This window comes from Anabrus simplex, chromosome 8, assembly GCF_040414725.1.
Source record: "Anabrus simplex isolate iqAnaSimp1 chromosome 8, ASM4041472v1, whole genome shotgun sequence".
In the NCBI taxonomy this organism is placed as follows: domain Eukaryota; kingdom Metazoa; phylum Arthropoda; class Insecta; order Orthoptera; family Tettigoniidae; genus Anabrus; species Anabrus simplex.
In genome coordinates, this window is record NC_090272.1 from 2,083,696 (window position 1) to 2,108,454 (window position 24,759).

Below are 24,759 nucleotides of genomic sequence, written 5' to 3' on the forward strand. Positions count from 1 at the left end.
TCCGTCAAGATGGCAGCACTGCCGATGACAGGTGACGCAAGAGGGCAGCACAGTGCTCAAAGATGGCGGATGACAGCTGTCAAAGGTAAGTAGCTAAAGAGGGCAGCACTATGCTCTCTGGATTAAAGATGGCGGATGACAGCTGTCAAAAAAGCACGTGGCTTTCTTTACCTCATGCTCGTTAGGTTAAGTTGGTACCACTAAGGTTTAGGCCCGTCAAGATGGCAGTACTGAGGTTAGCGATGCGTTGTTGTCTGTCAAAAAGCACGTGGCTTTGTTTACAAATCTGTCAAAAAGCACGTGGCTGTCAAAAAGCACGTGGCTTTGTTTACCTCATGCTAGTTAGGTTAAGTTGGTACCACTAAGGTTTAGGCCCGTCAAGATGGCAGTACTGAGGTTAGCGATGCGTTGTTGTCTGTCAAAAAGCACGTGGCTTTGTTTACAAATCTGTCAAAAAGCACGTGGCTTTGTTTACCTCGCGCTTGTGAGGTTAAGTTGGCTCTACTGAGGTTTAGGCCCGTCAAGATGGCAGTACTGAGGTTAGCGATGCGTTGTTGTCTGTCAAAAAGCACGTGGCTGTCAAAAAACACGTGGCTTTGTTTACCTCATGCTAGTTAGGTTAAGTTGGCACTAGTGAGGTTTAGGCCCGTCAAGATGGCAGCAGTGAGGTTAGCGATGCGTTGTTGTCGATGACAGCTGTCAAAATGCACGTGGCTTTGTTTACAAATTCAAATCTCGCGCCAAAATTCAAATTTCCCGCCAAAATTCAAATTTCCCGCGGGAGGAGGCGGCGGAGGGGGCGGCGGAGGAGGAGGCGGCGGCGGGCCGCGGAGGAGGCGGCCGAACTCTCCCATTATACTACTCACGAAGAAGTTATTACGTTTGCTAAACAACGAGGAATTCGTCATTTTCGAGATGTGTATATGCGCGATCAACTACCAGCGTGCCCACGTGAACGTGAAAGTGCTGTCATTAACTTAGACAACAGTTGCGGACCTGGAATTCATTACGTTGCTTATGTAAAACGTAAATATAATGTATGGTATTTCGATAGCTATGGAGACTTACCTCCTCCATTTGAGCTCATACGTTATTCCGGAAGCAGTGCAGACATTGTTTACAATAAAAAGCACGTGCAAAAATTCAATACACGCATGTGCGAACGATTATATCTTATGTTCTTATATCATACCCCGACAGTAGAGGAAGAGCATCAGTGTGCACGCGATGACCAACGGTGAAAGAACGTTCGCTGTACGTGGTGAAGGACCTTGAAATAACCGCCTATTTTAATCCACCGATCGAACTTGGATATCAGCTTCATAGTCTTGGACTAGTATCGTTTGAAAGCTACAATGGAATCTGTAATGCGCGTGATGGTGAAAACAAGTTCTATTACGATGAGTATGTGCTAACGCTACCCTGAGGCAGTCATTCAGTAGACGATATTCATGACTACATTGAAAGTATGTTAATTGAACCGTTTAGAGAAGAGAGTTTTAGTAATCATAATCACAAGTTCTCAATTAGTGTAAACAACATTATACATAAATGTGTTATTGAATCATCATTTAAGACTGACTTCAAATCACGGCCTGATTCAATTGGTCCATTGCTTGGATTTTCACCAAGGGAGTTCCTACCGAACGTACGTTACGAGTCTGATCAACCTATAACACTCTACGATGATTATCATGTGAACATTACTTGTAATATTATTACAGACTTGAATAGTAATCAACAACATTCGCACGTCCTGCACGACTTTATTATTACAGGGGAACTTCGATATACTATTCGTGAGAAACCGACAGTAGTTCGTTTTCATACTGTGTCTGTAAAACACATTAGCAACATCACTCTTAGGCTTGAAAATAAACATAATCATCTTATTAGTTTAGATCGGCACACGTACGTAGCTTACAAACTTCATCTAAAACCAGTATGAAAAACTTCTATAATACACGGTGTACATTCCGAAGACATACTACATGTTTACGAATACTCACCGAGTTAACAGATAACCATAAGCAGATATTCCAGGATTTAGGTTATACGTTACTACAACAAAATTGAGGAAATGCTAGACATGATGAATACAGTAGAAAATCATCAATGTGTAGTACGAAACGAGCTTCATTCTTATCAACTTTTTACGTTTGGATTAAATAACAATGATGAAATTCGCTTTATCATTAATCAGCAAGATGTATACACCCTACCACAGGAAAGCTACCTCTATATTGAAAGACGACTAGATAAGTCAGATGGAAGTGGATGAAGCACATCGCAACTAAACAACCATGCTCTAGTCTTTCTCTTTTCTGAAGCGCGATATGAAGTAAATAATGTCGAAATAGATAGAACGAAGAATGTTGGTATTACAAGTGCAATGAAACTCTACTCTTCCTTTTGTGATGAAGAATGTAATCTTTTGCGGATGGCAGGAATGTGTCCAAAAGTTACTAACAACTGGATGATTAATCAGGACGGATCTTTTACAGGCTTCGCAGAATATCTTACACGTATTATAATCAACGCAAAACAAGAGCTCATGCTTATCCGTGATCGAAGTGATTACAATTCTCTTACAGCAGCAGACTCTCCATTGAACTAAAAAATTACACTTAATCGTATGTTGTGGAGGATTCCACATGTAACATTATCTGATCGTGCAAAACTTCGATTGCTCAAGATTGTAGAAAATGGTACACCATTACCTATACGTTTTCGAAGTTGGGAGCTGCATGAATATCCCGTTACCACCTACAAACAAGCATAGCTGGGCTATTAAAACGGCACGTTTTACGGAGAAGCATTTGTATATTATTTTTGGATTTCAAACCCATCGTAAATTCAGTCACGAAAAAGATAGCTCACAGTCTGATCACTGCAATTAAGAAATATTAGACTATATCTCAACGGAATTACTTATCTATACGAAAACATGGACATTCATTTTGACAAAAATAAATTTGAGATGCTCTATGACATGTTTGGTAAATTTCAGTCATTGTACTATCAGAAAGAAGATCGTCCGCTATTTTCGCCTCAAGAATTTAAAAATAAAGCTCCGGTTGTAGTTATAGACTGCTCTTATCATGAAGAATCTATAAAGGAATCTCCTGTCGATATTCGTTCAGAATTTGAAAAATGTGAAAACATTCCTGCGAACACAATAGCCTATTTTCTTATTATTCATATTAGCAATGTTACTTACCATCCTCTAACGAATAACAAGACTATAAATAAGGATAGTCCTTTATCATAAACATTAGTGTGTGCTTCGACATCGTACGCTATGGAACAGAAAGAAGAAAATGTCCACACGGTTACATACAATCGTCTTGATAGCAAACAAAACTGTCAATGTGCATGGTGTTCGCATACTCATGCGCAACATCTTATTTATCTCACACAAGTAAGTGAGGCTATTAAGACGTTCTATAGACATAGAACCTTTCATCAGATGTCGAAACACCTGATTCAATGTTTACCACCAGTATTTTTATCTACGTACGCTGCTCCTTTCGTAAAGGCTTTTTGGTCCTATCCTTCCTCCCTACAGTAAGATGTCAATCGATGTAGCTTTATACAGAACCTGTGAATGTCATTACAAGCATAGAGCTCAAAATGGTGATGATGATTGGGATGGACCAAATCCGAGGATTGAACACTGTTCACAGTGTGTGAATTAACTTTTTCATTCATTTCAGTACATGATAACGATGATTCAGAGAAGAAACAAACCACATACATAACAAGGTAAGAAGTACATTATATTCTTTGTAAAGTCTAACATACTTAGTATCTATATTTCAAAAACACTAAACATTTTGCTTAATTTTTAATGTTGCAGGAGGCACTACAATTTCAAAAGCATGCCACCTCTCCGTAGTTAGCTGTCGGCAGCAAAACCAAGACTGTTGTAGTAGAAGATTGTTTAATTTTGTAAATAAATATTTCATTAAAATGTTGTACTTATTGCATTCCTTAGCCTCCTTACACCTACAAAAGCTTGATAACGAACAGGTGTAAACATGCAAAACCGTGATAAAGTCATCATACAGAATAATAGCACGTGTACACTCTATGCATGTTTAGACATGTCGGATAGTAATATGATGACATTAGCTGACCTCTTATGCCCTTTCGGAGGATGAGGATGAGGAGCTCATAACAGCCTATGTATAGCCGCTAACGTGCGCAGTAAGCCTATGGTCCAGCCTTCTCTATAAGAGCCTGTGTATATCAGCAATCTTGCGCAAGCGTCCTTAGACCGTCCAATAAGAGCCTATGTGTAGCTACCATCTTGAGCTGTAGGCCTCTAGGCCGTCTCATAGCCGCCATCATGCGCAAGAGCCCCTAAGCCGCCTCATAAGAGCAGGCGCCATCTTGGGCAAGCGCGCTTACGTCGTCCTATAAGCGTCTATGTACAGCCGTCGTTTTGCGCAAGCGTCTCTAGGCCATCTCATAAGAGTCTGTGTATAGCCGCCATCATGCACAAGAGTCCTGAGGCCGTCTCATAGCCGCCAACTTGCGCAAGCGCCCCTAGACTGCCTCATAAGAGCCTATGCATAGCCGCCATCTTGCGCAAGCACTCATAGGCCATCTCATAAGAGTCTGTGTATAGCCGCCATCATGCACATGCGTCCTGAGGCCTCTCATAGCCGCCATCTTGCGCAAGCGCCCCTAGACTGCCTCATAAGAGCCTATACATAGCCGCCATCTTGCGCAAGCGTCCCTAGGCCGTCTCATAAGAGTCTGTGTATAGCCGCCATCATGCACAAGTGTCTTGAGGCCGTCTCATAGCCGCTATCTTGCGCAAGCGCCCCTAGACTGCCTCATAAGAGCCTATGCATAGCCGCCATATTGCGCAAGCGCTTTGAGGCCGTCTCATAAGACTCTGTGTATGGCCACCATCTTGCGCAAGCGTGGTAAGGCCATCTCATATCCGCTATCTTGCGCTGTAGGCCCCTAGGCCGCCTCATAGCCGCCATCTTGCGCAAGAGCCCCTAAGCCGCCTCATAAGAGCAGGCGCCATCTTGCGCAAGCGCCCTTACGCCGTCCTATAAGCGTCTATGTACAGCCTTCGTCTTGCGCAAGCGTCTCTAGGCCATCTCATAAGAGTCTGTGTATAGCCGCCATCATGCACAAGAGTCCTGAGGCCGTCTCATAGCCGCCAACTTGCGCAAGCGCCCCTAGACTCCCTCATAACAGCCTATGCATAGCCACCATCTTGCGCAAGCGCTTTTAGGCCGTCTCATAAGAGTCTGTGTATAGCCGATCATGCACATGCGTCCTGAGGCCTCTCATAGCCGCCATCTTGCGCAAGCGCCCCTAGACTGCCTCATAAGAGCCTATGCATAGCCGCCATATTGCGCAAGCGCTTTTAGGCCGTCTCATAAGACTCTGTGTATGGCCACCATCTTGCGCAAGCGTGGTAAGGCCATCTCATATCCGCTATCTTGCGCTGTAGGCCCCTAGGCCGCCTCATAGCCGCCATCTTGCGCAAGAGCCCCTAAGCCGCCTCATAAGAGCAGGCGCCATCTTGGGCAAGCGCGCTTACGTCGTCCTATAAGCGTCTATGTACAGCCGTCGTTTTGCGCAAGCGTCTCTAGGCCATCTCATAAGAGTCTGTGTATAGCCGCCATCATGCACAAGAGTCCTGAGGCCGTCTCATAGCCGCCAACTTGCGCAAGCGCCCCTAGACTGCCTCATAAGAGCCTATGCATAGCCGCCATCTTGCGCAAGCACTCATAGGCCATCTCATAAGAGTCTGTGTATAGCCGCCATCATGCACATGCGTCCTGAGGCCTCTCATAGCCGCCATCTTGCGCAAGCGCCCCTAGACTGCCTCATAAGAGCCTATACATAGCCGCCATCTTGCGCAAGCGTCCCTAGGCCGTCTCATAAGAGTCTGTGTATAGCCGCCATCATGCACAAGTGTCTTGAGGCCGTCTCATAGCCGCTATCTTGCGCAAGCGCCCCTAGACTGCCTCATAAGAGCCTATGCATAGCCGCCATATTGCGCAAGCGCTTTGAGGCCGTCTCATAAGACTCTGTGTATGGCCACCATCTTGCGCAAGCGTGGTAAGGCCATCTCATATCCGCTATCTTGCGCTGTAGGCCCCTAGGCCGCCTCATAGCCGCCATCTTGCGCAAGAGCCCCTAAGCCGCCTCATAAGAGCAGGCGCCATCTTGCGCAAGCGCCCTTACGCCGTCCTATAAGCGTCTATGTACAGCCTTCGTCTTGCGCAAGCGTCTCTAGGCCATCTCATAAGAGTCTGTGTATAGCCGCCATCATGCACAAGAGTCCTGAGGCCGTCTCATAGCCGCCAACTTGCGCAAGCGCCCCTAGACTCCCTCATAACAGCCTATGCATAGCCACCATCTTGCGCAAGCGCTTTTAGGCCGTCTCATAAGAGTCTGTGTATAGCCGATCATGCACATGCGTCCTGAGGCCTCTCATAGCCGCCATCTTGCGCAAGCGCCCCTAGACTGCCTCATAAGAGCCTATGCATAGCCGCCATATTGCGCAAGCGCTTTTAGGCCGTCTCATAAGACTCTGTGTATGGCCACCATCTTGCGCAAGCGTGGTAAGGCCATCTCATATCCGCTATCTTGCGCTGTAGGCCCCTAGGCCGCCTCATAGCCGCCATCTTGCGCAAGAGCCCCTAAGCCGCCTCATAAGAGCAGGCGCCATCTTGGGCAAGCGCGCTTACGTCGTCCTATAAGCGTCTATGTACAGCCGTCGTTTTGCGCAAGCGTCTCTAGGCCATCTCATAAGAGTCTGTGTATAGCCGCCATCATGCACAAGAGTCCTGAGGCCGTCTCATAGCCGCCAACTTGCGCAAGCGCCCCTAGACTGCCTCATAAGAGCCTATGCATAGCCGCCATCTTGCGCAAGCACTCATAGGCCATCTCATAAGAGTCTGTGTATAGCCGCCATCATGCACATGCGTCCTGAGGCCTCTCATAGCCGCCATCTTGCGCAAGCGCCCCTAGACTGCCTCATAAGAGCCTATACATAGCCGCCATCTTGCGCAAGCGTCCCTAGGCCGTCTCATAAGAGTCTGTGTATAGCCGCCATCATGCACAAGTGTCTTGAGGCCGTCTCATAGCCGCTATCTTGCGCAAGCGCCCCTAGACTGCCTCATAAGAGCCTATGCATAGCCGCCATATTGCGCAAGCGCTTTGAGGCCGTCTCATAAGACTCTGTGTATGGCCACCATCTTGCGCAAGCGTGGTAAGGCCATCTCATATCCGCTATCTTGCGCTGTAGGCCCCTAGGCCGCCTCATAGCCGCCATCTTGCGCAAGAGCCCCTAAGCCGCCTCATAAGAGCAGGCGCCATCTTGCGCAAGCGCCCTTACGCCGTCCTATAAGCGTCTATGTACAGCCTTCGTCTTGCGCAAGCGTCTCTAGGCCATCTCATAAGAGTCTGTGTATAGCCGCCATCATGCACAAGAGTCCTGAGGCCGTCTCATAGCCGCCAACTTGCGCAAGCGCCCCTAGACTCCCTCATAACAGCCTATGCATAGCCACCATCTTGCGCAAGCGCTTTTAGGCCGTCTCATAAGAGTCTGTGTATAGCCGATCATGCACATGCGTCCTGAGGCCTCTCATAGCCGCCATCTTGCGCAAGCGCCCCTAGACTGCCTCATAAGAGCCTATGCATAGCCGCCATCTTGCGCAAGCGCTTTTAGGCCGTCTCATAAGACTCTGTGTATGGCCACCATCTTGCGCAAGCGTGGTAAGGCCATCTCATATCCGCTATCTTGCGCTGTAGGCCCCTAGGCCGCCTCATAGCCGCCATCTTGCGCAAGAGCCACTAAGCCGCCTCATAAGAGCAGGCGCCATCTTGCGCAAGCGCCCTTACGCCGTCCTATAAGCGTCTATGTACAGCCTTCGTCTTGCGCAAGCGTCCCTAGGCCGTGTCACAAGAGTCTGTGTATAGCCGCCTTCATGCACAAGCGTCCTGAGGCCGTGACATAGCCGCCATCTTGCGCAAGCGCCCCTAGACTGCCTCATAAGAGCCTATGCATAGCCGCCATCTTGCGCAAGCGCTTTTAGGCCATCTCAAGACTCTGTGTATGGCCACCATCTTGCGCAAGCGCTTTGAGGCCGTCTCATAAGACTCTGTGTATGGCCACCATCTTGCGCAAGCGTGGTAAGGCAATCTCATAGCCGCTATCTTGCTCTGTAGGCCCCTAGGCCGTCTCATAGCCGCCATCCTGCGCAAGAGCCCCTAAGCCGCCTCATAAGAGCAGGCGCCATCTTGCGCAAGCGCACTTACGCCGTCCTATAAGCGTCTATGTACAGCCTTCGTCTTGCGCAAGCGTCCCTAGGCCATCTCACAAGAGTCTGTGTATAGCTGCCATCATGCACAAGCGTCCTGAGGCCTCTCATAGCCGCCATCTTGCGCAAGCGTCCCTAGGCCGTCTCACAAGAGTCTGTGTATAGCCGCCATCATGCACAAGCGTCCTGAGGCCGTCTTATAGCCGCCATCTTGCGCAAGCGCCCCTAGACTGCCTCATAAGAGCCTATGCATAGCCGCCATATTGCGCAAGCGCTTTGAGGCCGTCTCATAAGACTCTGTGTATGGCCACCATCTTGCGCAAGCGTGGTAAGGCCATCTCATAGCCGCTTTTTCCGCAAGCGCCCCTAGGCCGTCTCATAAGAGCAGCCTTCGTCTTGCGCAAGCGCCCCTAGACTGCCTCATAAGAGCCTATACATAGCCGCCATCTTGCGCAAGAGCCCCTAAGCCGCCTCATAAGAGCAGGCGCCACCTTGCGCAAGCGCCCTTACGCCGTCCTATAAGCGTCTATGTACAGCCTTCGTCTTGCGCAAGCGTCCCTAGGCCGTCTCATAAGACTCTGTGTATAGCCGCCATCATGCACAAGCGTCCTGAGGCCTCTCATAGCCGCCATCTTGCGCAAGCGTCCTTAGGCCGTCTCATAAGACTCTGTGTATAGCCGCCATCATGCACAAGCGTCCTGAGGCCGTCTCATAGCCGCCATCTTGCGCAAGCGCCCCTAGACTGCCTCACAAGAGCCTATGCTTAGCCGCCATCTTGCGCAAGCGTCCCTAGGCCGTCTCACAAGAGTCTGTGTATAGCCGCCATCATGCACAAGCGTCCTGAGGCCGTCTCATAGCCGCCATCTTGCGCAAGCGCCCCTAGACTGCCTCACAAGAGCCTATGCATAGCCGCCATCTTGCGCAAGCGTCCCTAGGCCGTCTCACAAGAGTCTGTGTGTAGCCGCCATCATGCACAAGCGTCCTGAGGCCGTCTTATAGCCGCCATCTTGCGCAAGCGCCCCTAGACTCCCTCATAACAGCCTATGCATAGCCGCCATCTTGCGCAAGCGCTTTTAGGCCGTCTCATAAGACTCTGTGTATAGCCGCCATCATGCACAAGCGTCCTGAGGCCGTCTCATAGCCGCCATCTTGCGCAAGCGCCCCTAGACTGCCTCACAAGAGCCTATGCATAGCCGCCATCTTGCGCAAGCGTCCCTAGGCCGTCTCACAAGAGTCTGTGTGTAGCCGCCATCATGCACAAGCGTCCTGAGGCCGTCTTATAGCCGCCATCTTGCGCAAGCGCCCCTAGACTCCCTCATAACAGCCTATGCATAGCCGCCATCTTGCGCAAGCGCTTTTAGGCCGTCTCATAAGACTCTGTGTATAGCCGCCATCATGCACAAGCGTCCTGAGGCCTCTCATAGCCGCCATCTTGCGCAAGCGTCCCTAGGCCGTCTCATAAGACTCTGTGTATAGCCGCCATCATGCACAAGCGTCCTGAGGCCGTCTCATAGCCGCCATCTTGCGCAAGCGCCCCTAGACTGCCTCACAAGAGCCTATGCTTAGCCGCCATCTTGCGCAAGCGTCCCTAGGCCGTCTCACAAGAGTCTGTGTATAGCCGCCATCATGCACAAGCGTCCTGAGGCCGTCTTATAGCCGCCATCTTGCGCAAGCGCCCCTAGACTGCCTCACAAGAGCCTATGCATAGCCGCCATATTGCGCAAGCGCTTTGAGGCCGTCTCATAAGACTCTGTGTATGGCCACCATCTTGCGCAAGCGTGGTAAGGCCATCTCATAGCCGCTTTTTCCGCAAGCGCCCCTAGGCCGTCTCATAAGAGCAGCCTTCGTCTTGCGCAAGCGCCCCTAGACTGCCTCATAAGAGCCTATACATAGCCGCCATCTTGCGCAAGAGCCCCTAAGCCGCCTCATAAGAGCAGGCGCCACCTTGCGCAAGCGCCCTTACGCCGTCCTATAAGCGTTTATGTACAGCCTTCGTCTTGCGCAAGCGTCCCTAGGCCGTCTCATAAGACTCTGTGTATAGCCGCCATCATGCACAAGCGTCCTGAGGCCTCTCATAGCCGCCATCTTGCGCAAGCGTCCTTAGGCCGTCTCATAAGACTCTGTGTATAGCCGCCATCATGCACAAGCGTCCTGAGGCCGTCTCATAGCCGCCATCTTGCGCAAGCGCCCCTAGACTGCCTCACAAGAGCCTATGCTTAGCCGCCATCTTGCGTAAGCGCTCTTAGGCCGGCTCATAAGACTCTGTGTATGGCCACCATCTTGCGCAAGCGTGGTAAGGCCATCTCATAGCCGCTTTTTCCGCAAGCGCCCCTAGGCCGTCTCATAAGAGCAGCCGTCATCTTGCGCAAGCGCTCCTAGCCCGTCTCGTAAGAGCCTATGTATAGCCGCCATCTTGCGCCAGCGCCCCTAGGTCGTCTCATAAGACTCTGTGTAAGGCCACCATCTTGTATAATTCGCGTCAGAAAGGGCATCTTAACGTAAAACTAGTGTTGAGGCCCTCATTATGGCAGATGTGATGTTAGGCTCTCTCTCTTAGGCGTCGGTAAGGGTATCTAGCCGTAAAACTGAGGTTAGGCCCGTCGAGATGGTGACTGTGAGGTTAGGCTCGCTCTCTTATGCAAAATCTTTAAATCAACATTATACAACTAGTATACTAGGGGTCAATGACCTCAGGTCAGAACCGCATTGCTCCACTGCTAGGGGTTAATGACCTCGGAGGGTAGACCCTCCGTGGCCGTGGGACTGTCACAGCTCTACTACTAACGGGGTTGTTTATGGACATCTTTCTACAACGGTTATTTTTTCGTGTGACTAAACCAGAAATATAAAAGTGCGTCCCTAGTTAGACATCACAAATTAAAAGTAGTCTAATGTGTTCATCCTCCATGAACGCTGACCTACTCTTGAATGCAACGGTGCACGTTCAGTACCAACTCTTGGAGCAAACGGTCCTGCTCTTCGATGGTAGCATCTTTTAGTTTCGGATGTTGCTGGTTGGAATTTGCTCGTTTAAGGAAGGCCACGCCTTTCCATGCTGGAGCACGATGTGGACGAGCGTTACCGATCTCTTACAGTGTCTTACCATGAGCCGAGGCCATCAGCAGTGGTGTATGGCGGCCGATACCTGCTTAGAATAGTGTTGAGCCTTCAAGGTGTTGGTGACATTCTACTGAGAATGATTCGTTGTAACCTTCCCTTCTTACCCAGAGTTGTCACCAGTGAACAACGTTCTGGGCTAATGATTTCCTGTCCAAGTTGGCTGTGCTCTAGCCCATCGAATGCGAGCCACCCTTTGAAATGGAGGAGTCATTAGGTATCTTTTTGGACACAGTGTTCCGTCATGGAGTCTATTGAACACAGTAGTGGCTGTGCTTGCAGATGTGTGCGCATACCGATATTTAACCCCTGCTGCTTTTGGCACACGGCCCTTATGACCTCGATCCGATACTGAATGGTTGCCTTGGAACGTTTTCCACAACTTGGAGGCAACACTTTGATTCACATGGATATTTTTGGCAACGTCATCATGCTTTATGTTCTGTTGCATCAAATTGGAATCTCTCATGGACAGTGCATACAAGCGAGTCATAATGACAGGTTTACTTGGGCGTTATATTAGCTCTACAGCTCTGAGTTTGTTAACCAATCGTAAGTTGAAGGGCCCTATATGTGAAGAAGGCAGGTTTGTCATGATTTAAACAACGTATCTAACCATAAATAAGAAATGGATATAATACATTGGTTACATTTGTTGATGAGTGTATGTGCAGTGGCTTTGTACCGAGAACTAGTGAGTCACTCGAGCTCACTCTCATTGTGATCAGACTGATTTGTTCAGTGAAGTCACTTCGAACACTCCTTGCCAACTGTTGAGGCTTTGAAAGTTTTCGAAATTTTGAGCGAAACCCGTCATATATATATATAAGTTTGAACGAGTCCGGATGTCGTTTACCACAGGTCTGGTAGAGACACTACAACAACACCAGTTACCAGATATATCTGCTCACTTTCCTCACTGCTTTCCCGACCCCGACGGTCTAGGGTTGCGAGTTCTAGGGAGTCTTTCATTTTCACGCCCTTAATGGCCCTTCTTTTCCTTTTGGAGATACCTCCATTCCTTTTCCATTGTCACTATGATTAGTGTTAATAGAGAATGGTAACTCTCAAGACCACAACTACATCCTACATTGTCAATGCTAAAGAGGAACCTGAGACAGGTCAGTAAAACTTGTTCTGGAACCCATCAGCGAATTCGTGAAATGTAAGACGGTTGGGACTGGATTTAACGTAGCTCTTGCGGATAATAAGAATATGAGTTCATACCATCTATTACCTTTTTGAGTAATAATTTATTTAATTTTCTATACATTATAAATTGAAGAAGTTAATTAAACATTAGAAATTCCGTAATCACAGCCATTTGGGGGTTCAGTTTCAATACTAGCACAATAAATGTTACTTGTTTTTATACGCACGTCGATGTCGACCACGGCGGGTTTGCACGCCTTAGAATCCTTTTCGTGCTCCAAGAGATGCTCCAGTCGAAGTAGTAGCGTTTTGTCTTTCCAGGGTTCCAGCGTGAGGATGTGAACATTGGGCGGGAGGGACTCCTTCAGACCTCGGAACTGAAAGACGAACAGAAATACATATAGCTTGAGCCAGTTGTGAACAAGGGAGCGTTTTAATTAAGGGTCTAAAATATTGCACTTTTATATTTAGATTTTCGTCCAAGTCCTATTTCCTGGCTGCTGATCATCGGCAGTATCCCAGCACCACAACTCAGACGAAAGGTAGCTGCGGTGTGAGTTTCTAGGACACTATGCCATCCTCACCACGAATAGTCCGACTCGTTGGCTGAACGGTCAGGGTACTGGCCTTCGGTTCAGAGGGTCCCGGGTTCGATTTCCGGTCGGGTCGGGGATTTTAACCTTAATTGGTTAATTCCAATGGCACGGGGGCTGGGTGTATGTGTTGTCTTCATCATCATTTCATCCTGATCACGACGCGCAGGTCGCCTACGGGAGTCAACTCGAAAAACCTGCACTTGGCGAGCCGAACATATCTTCGGCACTAAAAGCCCTACGCCATTTCATTTACCACGAATAAGCCAGCAGCAACGCTTTTATGTTTCTAGTTACCTGAATTAGAGGCGTAGCTACGGAGTTTGGGAGGTGTGCTTGCCCACTTCCTAATACTTTTTGCAACCGTGACTGTAGAACACACTGGAGAAGTACCATAGATTACTACAACACCTTATCAAGAGCAACATACCTTAAAGTGAGGCTGTTATTGACAAAACGTGGAAAGCACACTCTCCGTATATCCGAGGCGTCGCAATACTTTGAAGCCCCACAGCTTACGTTTTCTCCGGACGTACGTCTTAGATTGAAAAATGGCCAGTATTCCTTCCCGCACAGCATACTGGAGTTGTTTTTGATCACCCCGTACAATTATCTTTGATGAGTACATTTTCTCTCTAGTACTCTTTGACATAGGCTGTAATCGAAGCTGACAGTATACACTGACTGACAGAGCAAATGCAACACCAAGAAGGAGTGGTCAGAACTTTATGCCAATTGCAGGGTAGACTGACGTCACTGAGGTATGCTCATGATGTGAAATGCGCCGCTGTGCTGCGCACGTAGCGAACGAAAAATGGGACACGGTGTTGGCGAATGGCCCACTTCGTACCGTGATTTCTCAGCCGACAGTCATTGTAGAACGTGTTGTCGTGTGCCACAGGACACGTGTATAGCTAAGAATGCCAGGCCGCCGTCAACGGAGGCATTTCCAGCAGACAGACGACTTTACGAGGGGTATGGTGATCGGGCTGAGAAGGGCAGGTTGGTCGCTTCGCCAAATCGCAGCCGATACCCATAGGGATGTGTCCACGGTGCAGCGCCTGTGGCGAAGATGGTTGGCGCAGGGACATGTGGCACGTGCGAGGGGTCCAGGCGCAGCCCGAGTGACGTCAGCACGCGAGGATCGGCGCATCCGCCGCCAAGCGGTGGCAGCCCCGCACGCCACGTCAACCGCCATTCTTCAGCATGTGCAAGACACCCTGGCTGTTCCAATATCGACCAGAACAATTTCCCGTCTATTGGTTGAAGGAGGCCTGCACTCCCGGCGTCCGCTCAGAAGACTACCATTGACTCCACAGCATAGACGTGCACGCCTGGCATGGTGCCGGGCTAGAGCGACTTGGATGAGGGAATGGCGGAACGTCGTGTTCTCCGATGAGTCACGCTTCTGTTCTGTCAGTGATAGTCACCGCAGACGAGTGTGGCGTCGGCGTGGAGAAAGGTCAAATCCGGCAGTAACTGTGGAGCGCCCTACCGCTAGATAACGCGGCATCATGGTTTGGGGCGCTATTGCGTATGATTCCACGTCACCTCTAGTGCGTATTCAAGCCACGTTAAATGCCCACCGCTACGTGCAGCATGTGCTGCGGCCGGTGGCACTCCCGTACCTTCAGGGGCTGCTCAATGCTCTGTTTCAGAAGGATAATGCCCACCCACACACTGCTCGCATCTCCCAACAGGCTCTACGAGGTGTACAGATGCTTCCGTGGCCAGCGTACTCTCCGGATCTCTCACCAATCGAACACGTGTGGGATCTCATTGGATGCCGTTTGCAAACTCTGCCCCAGCCTCGTACGGACGACCAACTGTGGCAAATGGTTGACAGAGAATGGAGAACCATCCCTCAGGACACCATCTGCACTCTTATTGACTCTGTACCTCGACGTGTTTCTGCGTGCATCGCCGCTCGCGGTGGTCCTACATCCTACTGAGTCGATGCCGTGCGCATTGTGTAACCTGCATATCGGTTTGAAATAAACATCAATTATTCGTCCGTGCCGTCTCTGTTTTTTCCCCAACTTTCATCCCTTTCGAACCACTCCTTCTTGGTGTTGCATTTGTTCTGTCAGCCAGTGTATATACAAAACAACGTATATGGCAGACACAAAGGCCTGGTTGCTAAAACGGGCAGATTTCCTCTTCAATTCAAATAAACATGATTGCCGTTTTGAACCCTGATAAACCTAGTGACCAACCAGAGTAACTCACTGAGTGTATGTTGTCTTAAAAACACTTTCCCCGAAGAGCAAGTGGGATTCAGACCTGGACGAAGCTGAAGAGACCACGTGCTATCGCTAACATCCCATATCGAGGAACAGCATGCATTGATCTCAAGGCTGCATTATCACAATGTACGAAGAGAAGATTTAAATTTCAATCTGGTTCAAGTAATCCTATATTTCTCATTAATGCTGACATGTCTTAAATTTTTTTAGGGGTAATCTAGAAATATTTTGTCCACGAACCTACTACGCTTTCGTAGTAAGCGGAGAGGCGATACTCCGACGTGGCGCTTCTCGGGAGGCGGATTACCAGCGGACTTGAGCGAAAGGAAATAGCTCTCATGGACCAAACTCACTCCACAATTTCATTTATCATCATACCATATTTCATTAATCACCTTTCCAGGTCACATCTGGAATTTGAAATCCTGACCATGGTCAGAACATTGATCAATGATCAAACAATCAACCAAACGTGAAGATTCTTCTAATGAAAGAATCCACCGGCTTGGACATACTGTACAACATCATAGGCCCAAGAAAAGACACCACTCGGATAAGGTGGGGTGTCACTTAGAATATCATGGCGAGTCGAAGCGCCCGAAAGCCCAATAGACAAATGGCAGGCACCAGCTTAAATTCAATAAACCAAGGAAATTCTCTTTCTTTGCAACATTAAACGTAAACTCGTGAGTGAAAATTGGAAAGTTGAAACACTGAACAGGTCGAATGGATCAACATAGGTTTCTACTAACAGCCCTTTAGAAACTGCGGAACACAGATCAGGACCCACATGGTCTTCTCAAAGGAGTTCCAGGGAAAAGAGTATGAAAGAAGGTCCCCCAATTTGGTCCATACCAGCATATTACATTAAGTGAACGAATTCTCATAAAACTCCCCAAGAACGCCAACCTTAACGATTGAAGTAAAGAACAGAACAAAATATATAAAGTGATAAATGTCCATGCCCCAACAAATGACAAAAACATGGAAAATAAAGAAACTGAAATATTTTTGGAATAGCTTGACAAACTGATATCAAATATCCCTGACATCCATGTTAAAATAACGCTTGGATATTTCAACGCAAAAATTGGACAAGAAGGAAGTATCGCACAGTGGTAGAGAATTGGTCATTTCATAAATTGACAAACAAGAATGGTCAAAGACTAATTGAACATGGCATAAGCCATTGGCTTATTCTTGAAACCACAAGGTTAAAGAGAAAACCGCACAAGTTTATGACCTGGAAATGTCCTAATGTTAAAATGGGTGAGTTTCCGATAGACCATGTAGCAATGGATAAAAAGTACCACAAAGAAATCTATAATGTCAAAGTCCTTCTTGGGGTGGACATCGATTCAGACCACTATATTTCAAAGATAAAAATCAAGTTAACCCCATGAAACAAATACAAACCTCCAAAATACACTAGGAGGAGGAAATATGACCCATTGTAATTCATTGTATTGAGAGAGATCCAAAACAAATCTAAGCGACAAACAGGAAACTATCATTGATAAACTGAAAAACATTGCTGAAGAAATAGCTCCTTTTACGAGGAGAAAGAAACACCCTTGATGGATTGAGGAATGTGATGAGACAATATAGAAAAGGCACGAAGCATGGCTAAATGACCAACAAAAGAAAACCGAACAATCTGGAGTAGAACTAACCATTGCTAGAAGACAAGGGGCCAAAGAAATTAGAAGAAGCAAAAGATACAATTAAAAAGTAAACCTAAATTCACAGATGAGTCATTCAAACAACATAAGACAAGGGACTATTGCAGGACATGTAGACAATATCAATCACTCATGATAAAAATAAACAAGAGAAACTAGCACACAATAATCAAGAGAATGCCAACATTCTAGCCGATCACTTCAAAGAATTACCAAATTCTAAGGAACCAAAATAATACACATAACTTGAGCGTTATTCAAGGGGCGGCCTGGCCGAGGTGGTAAAGTCGTGCTCGGTTGGCCCAGAAGGACGTGGCTGCGAATCCCCGCCAGGAAGTCGTAAAACTTAAGAAACGAGATTTCCACTTCGGAAGGTGCATATGGCCCTGAGGTTCACTCAGCCTACACCAAAATGAGTGCCAGGTTATTTCCTGGAGGCAAAGGCGGCCGGGTGTAGAGCTAACCACTCTACCCCATCACGTGCCGAGGTTAACAATGGTCGAAGTCTTTACCATCCATTCCTCCAAGGGCCTTCATGACCTCTGCGGAGGTGACTTTGCTTTGCTTTGCTTTTGAGCATTATTAAAAAATAAAATACGTCTAGAAAAGGCACCTGATTTCAATGAAGTAATTATTTTTTGCTAGTTGCTTTACGTCGCACAGATGTCTTATGGCGACGATGGGACACGAAAGGACTAGGAGTGGGAAGGAAGCGACCGTGGCATTAATTAAGGTACAGCTCCAGCATTTGCCTGGTGTGAAAATGGGAAACCACGGAAAAGCATTTTCAGGGCTGCCGACAGTGGGGTTCGAACCTACTATCTCCCGAATACTGGATACTGGCCGCAATTAAGCGAGCTCGGTCAATGAAGTAATCAAAGCGATTGGTTGGCTCAAGAACTACAAGGCAGCAGGAGATAATCAAGTGGTTGCAGAGCTGTGGAAGAATGCAGATATTCACATACTTCAAAACCTCCACAAACGCTTCAGGGACATTTGAAATTCTGAAAAACTGCCAGAAAAATGTAACACAGCTATAGTTCATCCAATACACAAAAATGGAGATGGATTAGATTCAAATAATTACCGGGGGATTTCTTTACTAGATATGACATGTAAGATCCTGTCTAGAATTATCCTAACAAGAATTCAGGAACAACTCGACCAAGAACTTGAAGAATATCACGGAGGATTTCGACCTGGGAGATGTTGTCCAGATCAAATCATCAGTTTTAAGTGGATCATGAAACATTAAAAAGTGAGAAACAAAAATTTAGTCATCACTTTTGTTGACTTCAAGAAAGCGTATGAGTGTATCCATCGTGAGTCATTACTTAAAATCCTCTAGCATTTTGGACTACACGAGAAACTTATCAACGTTATAGGAATTACCATTAAGAGAGGGGTTGTCTGAATCATTTGAAATCCGGACTGGACTTCGACAGGTTGATGGTCTTACACCATTATTATTTAACTGCACATTGGAGAAAATTATATGCGAGAGTGGACTAAGAATTGCCAACCAAACATCAAGATTGGAATAAACGCCATTGCCTGGCATTTGCAGATGACCTCGCGCAGCTCGCAAATAGTGTGGAAGAGGCTAAACACCAAATTGAAGAACTCGAAAAAGTAGCATCAGAAGTCGGACTACAAATCTCATTTGAAATGATGGATATGATGTCATCCTTCAAGGTTGAAACACCAACTATCACGCTGAATAATAAAAAACGAATTAAGATTGTAAATAAATTCAAGTATCTAGGGGAGATTATTACTTGAAACTTAAATGAGAAAGTATCAGTAGAAAATAGACCAACTAAATTGGAAAAAGCACAACGTATCATTTGGCCAAACTGCAAGAAGAAATCTTTCTCAATAAATGGAAAATTCAAACACTCCAACTGCGTTATTACACCTGAAGCAACATATACTAGTGTAACACTATTCAGTTTGAACACCAAATCAACTACAGATTAATTACAGAGGACAGAAAGATGAATCCTTAGAACAATTATAAACAAAAAACACCAAGTAGGTGGACAATAGCGATGATTACTTAATGAAGTTGTACACCAGGAAACTGAGTCAACACAATGCGAAAAAGGAGGCTTAACTTTTTCTGCCACACATCAAGACTACCAGAAACCAGGGTACTAAAACATCTATTTAACTGATTTTGGGAAAGTAAAATTAAGAATAAATGGTTCAAAGGAGTCTAAGATTGTTTAGAGTTAGGCTTGACAATACTGAGAAGAGAAGAGGAACAGAGAATGGAGACTTAAACTAAAACTTTCACATGCAAACAGTACACAATATCTGACGAAGAAAGCGCAGGCAGGTCGGAAGGAATTAAGCAGTTCCGGGAGCAGAAGACGATACATTATCCATATTTGTAGCTAATACTCTTAAGACTTTAATGTATATGGTGCTCCAGTGTGGGCGTAAAATAATTCAGGACTACTTCAATGGCCAGTAGTGTCTCCTATTCTCATTAGTGTTCTACACCGCCCTATTTTATGAATATCAATAACCGTGTTAACCTCGAATGAGTCGCCTATGCACTAAGCGTAAGACCGAGAGGAACACTTTCTTACTTCTGTACAATTCAGACTGGTCAGTTGTCGTTAGCTCAGTTTTCAGAATACAGTGGATCAGTGTGGCTCACTCGCGAGGTAAAAGAATACTTTGCAGCTCAATCGTACTTCTACTGTAAGTAATTGTTCCGGCAAGCACGCGAAGAGATGATAGAATTAATAAAGTTGTACAACATGTCATACAATTAGAGGAGTTTGATCGAGGGACATTCTTGGAGCACGTATATTCATAGTTGTGTTAATAAAATTAACTGTTTCTAGAACAGAGGGAATACCAGCTATGCGGATTGAGAATGTGGCTAAATCTACAGAGGCCCTCCGTGGGCAATCCCTGAAGATAGCAGGTGAGGGGGGGGGGGGGAGATTTACACTGTTCAACTAGTACCTGCACCAGTTTCCACCAACCTACTTTTAATTAATAGTGTTAATGAAGGGGCCAGTAACCAAAAATCGTAAATTGATTATATGAGGGAAGGTCATATCTGGCGTCCCTTATATAAGGTGGAACCACCATTAGGCATTCAACCATTCAGCCCACTAAAAATCCCCCTTCTCAGTAACACTATTCTCCTTGCTGAACATATCTGAAACAGTCTGCAGAAAATTTGGATATGTTGATAACTGGACAATAGGTGCTCAGCACACAAGCATCGAGACTGCAGAGGATATATTCACGAAGCTATTAACTATACTTGTAAATTATTTTTACAGTATTGTTACAAATTCTCATTTGAGTAACAGAACAGTCAAAAGACCTCGGGGAGTACAGTATTGTAACAAGTTCTCATTTGAGTAACAGAACAGTCAAAAGACCTCGGGGAGTACTTGACCAACAAAGGATAAGCGAACAGAGGTTGTTACATTCAGCAGGACATTGGCTTTAAAATAGCATATTGCAAGCTCAAGACTCGAAACATCATTCACTGTAAACTGTGTGGAACATGCACTTGTGTATTCTGCAGGTAAGTACTGCGCGCCTGTCTGGTTAAACAGCTCCGCTGTGAAGATGATTGATATCCAAATGAATAACTCCGCGTGTTTGATCGCAGGACTATAAAGTGCACCCCGGTACAGTGGCTCCCTTTCCTAAGCCACATCCCTCCACCACATCTCCGCAAATTGGAGAATTTCGTAGAATTTTCACAACTGACTACTGCCCATTCATGGAGATCGCAGCGGCATACGTTTTGGCAAACAGTGTTCAATGCACCCTCCACTCTGACCACGTGAGAATCTTATTGTCAGTAAATTTAAATCTGAACAAGCGATGGTCCCAGGAATGGAAAATATTATCTTCGGAATTCCGTGATGTACCCTGTGTCACAGGAGAGCCACGTTAACACTTAACAGTAGTATAATAGGACAGTTCGGCGGCCTCCTCCTCCTCCCGCGGCGCGGGAAATTTGAATTCTGGCGGGAAATTTGAATTTTGGCGGGAGATTTGCATTTGTAAACAAAGCCACGTGCTTTTTGACAGCTGTCATCGACAACAACGCATCGCTAACCTCACTGCTGCCATCTTGACGGGCCTAAACCTCAGTAGTGCCAACTTAACCTAACTAGCGTGAGGTAAACAAAGCCACGTGTTTTTTGACAGCCACGTGCTTTTTGACAGACAACAACGCATCGCTAACCTCAGTACTGCCATCTTGACGGGCCTAAACCTCAGTAGTGCCAACTTAACCTAACTACCGCGAGGTAAACAAAGCCACGTGCTTTTTGACAGCCACGTGTTTTTCGACAGCCACGTGCTTTTTGACAGACAACAACGCATTGCTAACCTCAGTACTGCCATCTTGACGGGCCTAAACCTTAGTGGTACCAACTTAACCTAACTAGCGCGTGGTAAACAAAGCCACGTGCTTTTTGACAGCCACGTACTTTGTTGGCAGCTGTCATCCGCCATCTTTAAACTACAGAGCACTGTGCTGCCCTCTTTATCGTAGTAGATGTAAAATTCGTCACCTGTCATCGGCAGTGCTGCCATCTTGACGGGCCTAAACCTTAGTGCTACCAACTTAATCTCACTAGCGTGAGATAAACAAAGCCACGTGCAGCTGTCATCCGCCATCTTTAATCACAGTGCTGCTCTCTTTAGCTACTTACCTTTGAAATGTGGTGGCGGATAATTTGAAAAATGCTTTAGACAGCAGCCATCTTTGAGCACCGTGCTGCCCTCTTTAGCTACTTACCTTTGAAATGTGGTGGCGGTAAATTCCACGTGCTTTACAAACCTATATGCTTTTCTGACAGCTGTCATCCGCCATCTTTAATCCAGAGAGAACAGTGCTGCAATCTTTGTGGTGGCGGCGCTGCTCTCTTTAGCTACTTACCTTTGAAATGTGGTGGCGGATAATTTGAAAAATGCTTTAGACAGCAGCCATCTTTGAGCACCGTGCTGCCCTCTTTAGCTACTTACCTTTGAAATGTGGTGGCGGTAAATTCCACGTGCTTTACAAACCTATATGCTTTTCTGACAGCTGTCATCCGCCATCTTTAATCCAGAGAGAACAGTGCTGCAATCTTTGTGGTGGCGGCAAATTCCACGTGCTTTACAAATCAACATGCTTTTTTGACAGCAGCCATCTTTAATCACCGTGCTGCCCTCTTTAGCTACTTACCTTTGAAATGTGGTGGCGGTAAATTCCACGTGCTTTACAAACCTATATGCTTTTCTGACAGCTGTCATCCGCCATCTTTAACAAAGAGAGAACAGTGCTGCCCTCTATGTGGTGGCGGCAAGTTCCACGTGCCCTTGTTTGGAAACAAAGCCATGTGCTTTTTTTGACAGCTGTCATCCGCCATCTTTAATCAACAGAGCACCGTGCTGCGGGCAATTTCGTCAGTTGTCATCCGCCATCCTTAATCTACAGAACAACGTGCTGCCCTCTTTATGGCTACTACCTTACGCACGTAGTAGCGGGTAATTTGAAAAGTTCTGTTAGCTATCATCCGCCATCTTTGAGCACCGTGCTGCCATCTTTAGCTACATACCTTTGAAATGTGGCGGCGGATAATTTGAAAAAATGCTTTTTGACAGCAGCTATCTTTGAGCACCGTGCTACCCTCTATGTGGTGGCGGCAAATTCTACATGCTTTACAAACCCACGCGCTTTTTTTGACAGCCATGATCCGCCATCTTTAAGCAACAGAGTACAGTGCTACCCTCTTTGTTGTGGCGGCAAATTCCACGTGCTCTTGTTTGGAAACAAAGCCACAGGCTCTTTTTACAGCTGTCACCCGCCATCTTTAACCAACAGAGCACTACGCTGCTATCAGGCGGGCAATTTCGTTAGCTGTCATCCGACATCTTTAATGAACAGAGCACCGTGCTGCCCTCATGCGGGGCAATTTCGTTAGCTGTCATCCGCCATCTTTTAATGAACAGAGCACCGTGCTGCTCTCTGTAGTAGCGGGTAATTTGAAAAGTTCTGTTAGCTGTCATCCGCCATCTTTGAGCACCGTGCTGCCATCTACGTGGTGGCGGCAAATTCCACGTGCTTTACAAACTCACGCGCAGCTGTCATCCGCCATCTTACATCGCAAACCTCAGTGCTACACTCTTTAGTTGAAAAATGGTGGTGGATAATTTAAAAAGGTTCTTATGCAAGATGATCGCTATACATAGACGCCCTTGGGATGCTTACGCAAGATGGCGGTTATACAAGGCTCCTTATGAGACACCCTAGGGATGCTTGCGCGAGATGGTGGTTGCTCTTATGAGGCGGCTTAAGGATCCTTGGCTAGAGGCGCCCTAAGGATGCTTGCGCAAGATGGCGCATGCAAGATGGCGGCTATACATAGCTCCTTATGAGACAGCCAGTACTCAATACAACATGAGATCAGAACATTGATTGATGTGTTCAGAACAAAAAATAAGTAGAATCGAACACTGTACTCGATACAACATGTGATTAAAACATTGTCTGGTGTGTTCAGAACACTACATAAGTAGAATCGAACGCTGTAGAACATGTTAGGGGATACCTTTGTTCTAAGAAGATCAGATTGAAACATAACAAGACTAGAATTGAACACTGCACTCGATGTCGTTACATGTGATCAGAACAATGATTGATGTGTTCAGATCACTAAACAAGTAGAACCGAACACTGCACAACATGTTAGGTGATACCTTTGTTCTAAGAAGATCAGATTGAAACATAACAAGACTAGAATTGAACACTGCTCTCGATACAACATGTAATCAGAAGATTGATTGATGTGTTCAGATCACTAAACAAGTAGAACCGAACACTGTACAACATGTTAGGGGATACCTTTGTTCTATGAAAATTAGATTGAAACTAACAAGACTAGAATCGAACACTGCTCTCGATGTCGTTAACCTTAACATGTGATCCGATACAACATGTTAGGGGATACCTTTGTTCTAAGAACCGAACACTGTACAACATGTTAGGGGATACCTTTGTTCTAAGAAGATCAGATTGAAACATAACAAGACTAGAATTGAACACTGCACTCGATACAACATGTAATCAGAACATTGATTGATGTGTTCAGATCACTAAACAAGTAGAACCGCACACTGTACAACATGTTAGGGGATACCTTTGTTCTAAGAAAGTTAGATTGAAATTAACAAGACTAGAATCGAACACTGCACTCGATGTCGTTAACCTTAACATGTGATCCGATACAACATGTTAGGGGATACCTTTATCCTAAGAACCGAACACTGTACAACATGTTAGGGGATACCTTTGTTCTAAGAAAATTAGATTGAAACTAACAAGACTAGAATCGAACACTGCACTCGATGTCGTTAACCTTAACATGTGATCCGATACAACATGTTAGGGGATACCTTTGTTGTAAGAAAATTAGATTGAAACATAGCAAGCCTAGAATCGAACACTGTAAGAACATTGTTTGATGTGTTCAGTACAACTTCAATGATTTACCTAGTGTAAAACACACACTGTGCACATATCCCATAGCTATCTCAAATAAAAAAAACACTGTGCACATATCGCATAGCTAACACTTCAAATCATTTGCTTAGTACGAAAATAAAAAAAAAATATTCCGCGTAGCTAACTCTTTCA

General features: G+C 46.2%; 1 protein-coding gene across 1 annotated transcript in view; it reads right to left on the bottom strand.

Moving 5' to 3' along the window:
• The window catches only part of LOC136878949 (lysosomal alpha-mannosidase), a 344,628-nt gene that overhangs the window by 22,613 nt on the left and 297,256 nt on the right, over nucleotides 1-24,759 (bottom strand). The window contains exon 17 of the mRNA XM_067152580.2: nucleotides 12,797-12,946. Coding sequence (XP_067008681.2) covers nucleotides 12,797-12,946 — 150 coding nt within the window. The remainder of the gene's footprint in view (nucleotides 1-12,796; nucleotides 12,947-24,759) is intronic.